We start from the raw sequence: 8,695 nt of genomic DNA on the forward strand, positions 1-8,695 counted from the left end.
TCGCTGCGGAACAAGAGAACTGGATGGCCGGGGGGGACCGCCGTTTCTCAGAACTTTCTCCCGGAGCAGAGGACGCCACACCGGGACGCGAGTGTCAGCGAAGGGTCGATGAGGACCTGATATCACTGAGCCCCAAAGAGATTGAGAGCCGCTTGGAGAGGATGCGTCGGGAGTTCTACAATCGTAGAAAAATAATAATAAAGAATCTCCCCTCCGACGTCAGTAATCAGGTATACGGTTTAAACTATTAATGTTGAGGCTTTGCTGGGGGGTGATGGGTTGATGAGAATTTGGGCTAATGGTAGCCTAGCTCGGACGTGTTAGCCTGCTAGCCACTTAACGTAGGCTGCCAAAACTTTTATTTATGTGAAGTTTTCTTTAACTGATATACATCAATATACAGTTCAAATGAAACTCTAACTTTATTATTATTATTGTCATCATTGTCTACTTTAGTTAACAAACGTGACCTGCGGGTTGAGTGTCAGCTGATCGAATGATTGTCAGGTCAATATGGTCATCTGTGGCCTGTATGACCAACTCCGTACAACTTTGGCAACTCTGAAGTTTTTATTTATTTATTTTTTATTCGGCTCAGTAAATGTTTTTCCCCTGGGAGTTGTACAGGTGCAACAGCTACTATCACGACAGGCTTCAGGGTTAATTCTCTGATTTAGGTGTGTCATTCTTTAGAATCGGGCCTGACTCGTGGGAGCGGTGGGCCTGCGGGCCGTACCATTGTTCCCAGATGGGGGTATAGAGGGAGTTCGAGATGTGAGTTTCCGGATAACAAAAGGTGGAAGGCGTAGAGACAAAACGTTTCAGAAAATGCTAGAGAGCATCACTATTTGTATGTGAAAAGTCCAAAGCAGCGCACAACAGTTTCTCCTGCAACAATGAGGGAGTTTTTCAGCCCCCTCCCAAATGAGTGCACCTGTCTCTTCCCATTGGACATGAATGGGTTAATGGTGTCATTAAAATAATCTGCAATTAATATAATTAACAGATGGAATAACTCAATGTGTGATTCTTGAGATGTGTTGTAATGTTCAGTTTTTTCTATTATGTCTCTTTTTTGTTTACAGGAGGTCCACGAGCTGTTGGGAAGCTATGATCTGAAGTATTGCTTTGTTGACAAATATAAGGGCACAGGTGGGTCTGACTTCCATGTATGTAGATTTTGTTCATTTTTAAACAAATTACTATTGATCCACCTAATAGCTGTGATCATAGAAAAAAAGACAGGATTCCAGAATTTTCTTAATATACAAAAAATAATTTCATTGATGACAACATTTTCTAAATTTCATATAAACCTTTTAGAAAAGACTATTTAGGTGGTAAAAGTGTTCCAGATCTTTATGATTGGTTTGCCATTGACAGTTATGCGCTCTTTGGCTAGTAGGAAGCTTTCCTGTCACAATGTCCCATTCATCGGTGATGGATTTAAGTGCGTCTGTTCTAGTCGTGTCCTCGTGAGCTGCATCCACATTCAGTGAGAGACTTGATAAAAGAAACATGAGCTCAGAATGGGCATTTTAAATTGCTTTTCGCATTCACAGAGCAATACTTCTCTAGAATGTGGCAGACGGTAACGAGCCAATAAAAAAAAGCATGAACCAGATGGTAAATTCAGGGCTCTGCCTGGTTTCTACCAAGCTGTTGTGGCATGAAAAAACATGACAGCATGTGTTTTTATCACAGTATCTAGAGTCTGTCACAGAGCTGTATAATGGAAGGCAATAACACAAAAACGTGTCCAGGTCTAGTTGTGGCTTTTTTCATTATGGGACAATTGGATAGTTAAAATGTCTTAGATTCTTGTCTGTCACTATGACAACTGCTGTGGTTTCTGTCTGGGTGATGCTGCACGAGCAGAAAAGATGCTTAAAATGTTGTTTGCCGACATTGTGCCATCAGCATCGTCTTCTATCAGACATGCTTAAGGGGAACCCGTGTCAACAACAGCAGGCTTTTCTTTTAACACCTGTTGTGTTTGAAAGATGATTGTTCTTTTAAATCTGTTTGAACACATTTCACTCCCTCAGTTTTCACATTATTTTGCGTTTCACTTTTCTGTACCTCTTCTTTTCCATCCTTCTCAGCATTTGTAACACTTCTGAACGGGGAACAGGCCCAGTGTGCCATCGAGGAGTTCCACCAGTATGTGCTACGGGATAGGGAGATCTCTGTGCAGCTGCAGCCCACTGACGCTCTTCTGTGTATCGCCAACCTGCCCCCAGTTTTTACCCAGCAGCAGTTTGAGGAATTGGTGCGACCGTTTGGCAATTTAGAGCGCTGCTTCCTGGTTTACAGTGCCACTACGGGACATTCGAAAGGCTACGGCTTTGTGGAGTACATGAAGAAGGACTCGGCGGCCAGGGCCAAGTCAGAGCTTCTGGGGAAGCAGCTGGGCTCCCGCATGCTGTACGTTCACTGGACCGAAGTGGGCTCGCTCACTTACCCGCTGCTGCACTCCAGATGCCTGTGTGTGGACCTCCTGCCCCCGAGCCTCCTGACAGCCCAGGACCTCCTCGCTGCCCTGGCTGACTCCCATACGCCAGTCTTCTGCCAGGTCAGTTGTTAGCAAACTAAAACTTGTCAAAGTGATGATTTCTGAATAATATTAACAACATTTAGCATTCTTAACTGTTAGTCTCATCTTTGACTGTTTTTCTGTTCAGCTAATGTTGACTTATGTAACATGATGCCCAAATAAAGGCATGGAGATGAGTAGGTTAGGATCAGACACCCCTGAAGGTGTTATTAACTCCATCTAAGGGTTTTTGTAAAGTTTTTATTCATGTGTGATCTTTTCAGCACCTCTCACCTTTGCCCTGGTTTTTATGTGGCCACTCAAAGTTTCTATAGCAATAGCATGGTTTCTATGGTGATGACCACCTGACTCCCCCAGGTGGTGTCATTCAGCAGGCTTTTCTGGAATGAGAGTGAGGGGGCATCCCTCTAGCACAGCAGACAGAGGGAGTTTTTTATTCAGATTTGTTACAGATGACCAGATAATTTAGGCTCCAGGCTACATCAAAAGGCTGAGTGAGAAAACATCCTTTGATTTGTTTTAACCCTTAAAAATTTGAAATAAAATGAATATAAAAAGGAAATAAAGAATTTTTTTATGTCAAAATAAGGTATTAGTTTAAGCTTTATTTTTGATGCATGTTAGTGATTTCTGGAGTGCATTTGCGTGACAAATTACACCAAAATGTGTACAAACGGCAAATGTCCGAGTTCATGGTTGGCATTCCTTTTGTTTCCCAGCATGCTTTGGCTGCCTGTGGTGTCCTAATGACGGTTTTCATCCCTCCCTTCCACAGCTGGCTCAGGGACAAGATGGAAGTTTTTGTCGTTTTGCTGTGTTGGAGTTTGCCTCTGCAGAGATGGCTGAGGAGGCCCAGAGACTCTCAGATGGCAGGCTACTGGGCGGGACACACATCAGGGTGGCCTTCTGTGCCCCCGGCCCCCCTGGAAGAAGCATGCTGGCTGCTCTGATTGCTGCACAAACCATGGTATTAAACTTAAATCAATACTTTTTTATTCAAGTACGTTCACAGCTGCCACTGATGCATTCTCTGGTTTTTAATCCTCTCCTAGTGTCTAAACAGAGGCAAAGGCCTCCTCCCTGATCCCACAGCCCTGCAGATCCTCACAGGCCTTAATAACCCTGCTGCTCTTAAGATGCTGCTCACCCCTCTGTCTCAGGCACACAAACAAGGTAGAGAGCCCTCAGCCACCTTTCTCTTATTGATTTTATTGAAGGATTTGCTCTGGTGCTTTTAGGTCTTGATGATGTTTGTGTACAGGCCTTCTCGGGGCAGCCCCTGCCATGCCGCTGCTGACCAACCCCGCTCTCTCTGCTGCCCTGCTGCAGCTCCTGCTTCAGAACCAGGCCAAGGCCCAGCAGGTACCGAAACCTTTTGGCCTCTGTCCCCCCCCCACCCCCACCCCCCCACTGCTTCTTCTGCCATTTAAAAAAAATGTTTTATTCATCCTGGCCTTTTTTCCTCACCCGTCTCTGTTCTATCCCTCCATGCCATTAGCAAGCTTTTCTGGGGAATCCTCTTCTTTGGGCTCAGGTGCTGCACAGTAAAGAAAACCCCTTTCTCCCTTGTGTGAGTGATAATGGAGTTTGGCTTCGTGTGTGTGTGTGGGGGGGGGGGGAGTCCAGTACTTTGTGAGCAGTGAAACGAACACCACTTTTCCCTGTGATGGTAAGCTGTCCCTGGAAAAGTGAGGTTTTTATTGTCAGGTGTGTCTTGCGCGTGCTGCAGTAGAAGGTGTGCTTAAATATAAATAATCTGATATTTGGTGAGTAAACTGCCAGTGTTTGTGCATCTCTGGACCTTAACTGCTGGAGTGTCTCACCCAGGCCGAGCGACCCTCGTGTGACTCTGGCGTGTCCTTCCACCCACAGGCAGGACTCATCGGGGACAGTCCTCTGGCTGCTCTGCCTGTCCAGCAGGGAGTCCATCTGCTTGGTGATCTCCCTCAAGGTTAGGCATCCTTCAGCTCCAGCCGTGTCTCCTTGAGCTACTAATGACATATTTGTGCTTGTGATTACAAACATCTGCCCCCCCTTTTCCCTGTTAGTCAGGCTCTGCACTCCCCACACTGGCTAAGGGTTTTCACTCGCACAGCCAGATTAGAGCTAATGGATTCTGTGCTCTTAGAATACTGATGAGTTTAAAATATTTTCATTGAGAGCCAAATAAGTGGAGTTAATTGCACTGACTGAATTTCACCGTCTTGTTTTTCTAAATGTAGTCTCAGGACTGGGTCTGCAGTCGGACCCACTGGCCCCCCTGAAGTCGGTGCCGCTCGGCAGAGCCGTGCCAAGAGAACAGGATTCCCCCACATCAGCGTGCAGCTTCTCGCAGACCTCCCCTCCCACCCTACCAGGCATTTCCTTACCCCTGATGGGAGGCATGATGGGGACAGATGGCCTTGCAGCACAGGGGGTGTGTTTACTCGTCATTTCCAGAAGCGGTTTCAGCCACTTGGACTTTTCGTGCTCGTGTAACCCCACAGACAGAATCAAAGGCGTAACCTGTTTTTCTTTCCCTTCAACATCAGGTACCGATGCTGAGTGATTCTCCAAAAGATGTGAATCTTCCCCAGAGCACCTTCCTCAATGTCAACAATGTTTTTCCTTCAGGTGGGTTTTGTTATTAAAGAGCAAGTCACCCCCTACCAGAGTCTAACTCCACTCCCACTTCATGATTGAAAAATGCAACAAATGCTGTTGCCTGGCAGACCGAGAGGGCGGAGCTGCTAACAAATACACACACAGGCTCACGACCGCATTGTGACATCATAATGTACCAGTTTACATCATAGCATACCTCTTAGCCAATAGCGGTGGCTGATTTAAATTAGAATACAGTGCAGAGTTTTTACCTGACAACGGCACAACACCGCCAGTTTTAGGCAGAATATTTAAATTTTAACTAAGATGCACTGAAGTGCCAAATTATTGACGACACGTGTCTGCAGCACGATTAGACACTCATTTATTTAGTTTATCAGCAAAAAAAAGTTTATTTGGGGGTGACTTGCTCTTTAATAAATGATGCAGGTATATATATATATATATATTTTTTTTTTGCTGCATGAACTCAGCCAAAAATATCTGCTGTCCTTCTGCTCCAGGAGCTAGCTGCAGACCTCCCACCTATAGGAAAAGACCTACACTAAGTAACGTGTCCAACCAGTACACGCATCAGCACCTGCAGCCCAACTATAACATGCGGTTTCAGAATTCCTACAGCCCTGAATATCCTTCTGCACACCAGGTAACTCTTAGTTTCACTACTTCCTGCATGTATTCTAGAGACACTGATAACCTGCAGCTCTGCACATTAGTAGGCTGTGTGAGGTGATGTGGTCTGATGCCCATCTGCTGTGTCTCTTCAGGATGCCTTGGCCCACTTGTACGAGCAGCAGGAGAACCGTGATACTGGGGCCGTGGCAGGATTCGGTCAGCAGGTAATGTTTTTGTCCACGTGTCTCTTTAAAGTCAGAGCGCTCCTGTTTTTTTTAGTGATGGTTCTGAACTTTCTGGACTCTGCAGCGCTCTCATCATTGTGACTACATCGAACAGTTTCCCCACTACACTTATCCTTCCAGCCCACCCCCCTCTTCGTACTTCAACTCGGGGCCTGAGGTCTCCGGTAGGGGCAGCCTCTCCTCCACCAGCCTTAATCGGGTGCGTGCACACTCTAGAGATGATCAGAACCTTCTCTCCGCCTTTATGAAGCATCGATTACCTGATGGTAGAATCGATAAGACGGCTGAGCTGGGAAGGGTTAGGGTTAGTGTAAAACTTGTAACATCAATTGTTTAAGAACTGGTTGTTTGTGTTCAGGCAGTGGGAATGCCTCCTGGAAGCCACAGTGTGAACTGTCCTCCAGGTCTGGGGAACACTATGAAGGTAATTAAACTCTTTTTGCTTGGTTAGCGCTCTGACTCTCAGCTGGGTTTTAATGAGCTTTATGTTAACTCTAGACACCGATTGGGAGCCACAAACGTGTCTTCTCCCGTCTGATCCCCTCCCCAGAGCCCAGCCCGGAGGGCGGCTACGTGGGCCAGCACTCTCAAGGCCTCGGGGGTCACTACGCAGACTCCTACCTCAAGCGTAAGCGTATTTTCTGAAAAGCCGCCTCTTGTTGTAAGATTAGCCATTCGACCGCCAGGACACATTGACGTCTCCGACGGACTCGACAGCTAGGTGGTCCTTGGTTCTGTCTCCTGTGAGTGACCCCTGGGGGGTGCTGAACGCTGTTTAGGAAGTGATGTCACTCAATGGAAAATCTTTATGCTGTTTATAATTTTTTTCCTTTTGTGTTTTATTTGACTGTGATTTGTAAATTAATGTTTTACTTTCCCTTTATTTGATTTTAATTTGATGTCTAACTTGTACAATGAGGAAAAAAGGTAAAATAGAAAAAGATTTTGTTTCTTCAAAGCATTTTTTTGTTTTTAATTATCCCTGTGTTGAGTGGTGTGTGGTAGTTTGGCCAGTTTACGGTGCTGCTTTTTTAATGGTTGACATCGCTCTAATGTCAAACTGTCAATCTCAGGCCAAGGGACTGACCGAGTATTAAAAACGAGCTTTATGTTGGAGGGTTTCCTTTTTTAAAGACCTTCCTGGTTGATGTAAAACGTTAGTGTGGTGTTGGTTTCCCATGTTTCCACGGGGTTGTCCTGTTTGCTGCAGAACTGGATTTGCTTTGCCTCACATGCAGCTTTCCACCCACCAGTGCTAGCTGTGCTGCCCGGCCGTGTAATTATGAACCGTAGCTTTATCATTCTGGGATGTTTTCTGAAGCCTTAACTTTTCCACGTTGTTCATCTTCCCAAACCTCACCCTCCGACTGGTGTTACGAGTCTGTTCCCCACACAAGTCACGAAAATGATCGTTTTTCACCAGCAGAAGGTGCCATTTCACTCATTTGTCCACAAGTTGGATAATTTTTTTTTGTCTTGGAAATTAATTGAATTTTTTCAGTTTCAAAGCCCTGTTGGATGATCGGGGGTGTGGGTGTGAACTCTGTGCCCCCAGCCCTGTTTCACCAAGAAAACTAGCTTCATGGCAGCTGGAATAACGAGTGCAGCCCATGTGTTTGGAGTTAGCCGGTTAGGGTGAGAGCTCAGTTTGTCTGTGGTTTCATTAATGGAAGCAAGTGGCAGATGGTTGGTCAGTCACACGTGTCCTCTTCAAACCTTTGGTTTATCTTTAAGTGATTATCTGGCTGACAGTTTGATTGTGAAAACTCATTACCTCTGACGTCTGCTAAAAATGCAGCTACACTTGAGCCTTAACTTTGTTTTTCTGTGATCATCATCCTGCCCTGTGTTGGCTTCCATCTGCATTTTCAGTTTCAGTGTTATTTGCTGTGTAAATAGTTAAAAGCTGGATCATTTTTGAAGTCCAAACCTTTTGTTTTCTGGTCTGGTGTTATTTTTGAATATTTTGCCGATCCCTGTGTGCTCGTTGTATGCTTGAGAGCTGAGGTGTTTAAAAGAGTGACTCCACAGCAGACTGTTATGTTGTGTATGGACCAAGAGATGCAGCTGTACTGTATGTTCAGGATTTCAACTGCTGTTCTTTCCTCTGTACCACCATGATTGTCTCTGTACATGTGTGATGTGCGCAAGTAAATGTTATTTAAACTGATCACAATTTGTCAACTTTTTCTTAGTGGAAACTGCCTATATTGGCTCAATGTTGGCACTTTTGCACACCAGTTAAAGGTCAACAAGTCTGGCATTGGCCTTTAAAAAGACATTCTCACCTGTTTCAAGTGGGATTTTGCTCAAAGGCTATAAGTAATTCCTGTTTTCCTGCAAGACCTCAGCTTGGAAAAATAACTGTCCAGTAGAACTTGTGATGCAGTTGTTTTTCATACGGCTCCAATCTTTTAGGAAAAATTGAGATTCATGCCAACATCATTCTTTAAAGGTACAGTAAGTAAGAAATCTGCAGTGAAATAATGGCAAAAACGGTAATGTCTCCATTAGGGCTGGGCGATATGACGATTTTAGACCGTTTTACGATCTACACATCTGACGGTCTGTCATTTTTTGAGAGACCGTTGTATCACGATTCACAGCTCTGCTGTTGGATTTCTGCCTCTGAATGAAAAGGGAACTTACCTCAGGCGAATGACACGCCTTTGTT

General features: G+C 45.0%; 1 protein-coding gene across 3 annotated transcripts in view; it reads left to right on the forward strand.

The window, feature by feature from the left end:
- raver1 (ribonucleoprotein, PTB-binding 1) overlaps positions 1 to 6,813 on the forward strand; it is a 6,964-nt gene extending 151 nt beyond the window's left edge. The window contains exons 1-15 of one of the 3 annotated variants that reach the window (XM_054740125.2): positions 1 to 230; positions 1,086 to 1,152; positions 2,106 to 2,575; positions 3,333 to 3,524; positions 3,610 to 3,730; positions 3,819 to 3,919; positions 4,056 to 4,127; positions 4,430 to 4,508; positions 4,780 to 4,973; positions 5,089 to 5,170; positions 5,665 to 5,807; positions 5,929 to 6,000; positions 6,086 to 6,220; positions 6,380 to 6,445; positions 6,520 to 6,813. The exon at positions 1 to 230 is cut by the window's left edge and continues 151 nt beyond it. In XM_054740125.2, coding sequence (XP_054596100.1) covers positions 1 to 230; positions 1,086 to 1,152; positions 2,106 to 2,575; positions 3,333 to 3,524; positions 3,610 to 3,730; positions 3,819 to 3,919; positions 4,056 to 4,127; positions 4,430 to 4,508; positions 4,780 to 4,973; positions 5,089 to 5,170; positions 5,665 to 5,807; positions 5,929 to 6,000; positions 6,086 to 6,220; positions 6,380 to 6,445; positions 6,520 to 6,666 — 2,171 coding nt within the window. In that variant the 3' untranslated portion in view covers positions 6,667 to 6,813. Of the gene's footprint in view, positions 231 to 1,085; positions 1,153 to 2,105; positions 2,576 to 3,332; positions 3,525 to 3,609; positions 3,731 to 3,818; positions 3,920 to 4,055; positions 4,128 to 4,384; positions 4,509 to 4,779; positions 4,974 to 5,088; positions 5,171 to 5,664; positions 5,808 to 5,928; positions 6,001 to 6,085; positions 6,221 to 6,379; positions 6,446 to 6,519 lie in introns of all 3 variants that reach the window. The other 2 variants (XM_015948521.3, XM_015948522.3) reach the window with 2 other exon arrangements.
- Positions 6,814 to 8,695: the final 1,882 nt, after the last annotated feature.

The sequence above is a fragment of the Nothobranchius furzeri genome, chromosome 5 (genome assembly GCF_043380555.1).
Source record: "Nothobranchius furzeri strain GRZ-AD chromosome 5, NfurGRZ-RIMD1, whole genome shotgun sequence".
Classification (NCBI taxonomy): Eukaryota; Metazoa; Chordata; class Actinopteri; order Cyprinodontiformes; family Nothobranchiidae; genus Nothobranchius; species Nothobranchius furzeri.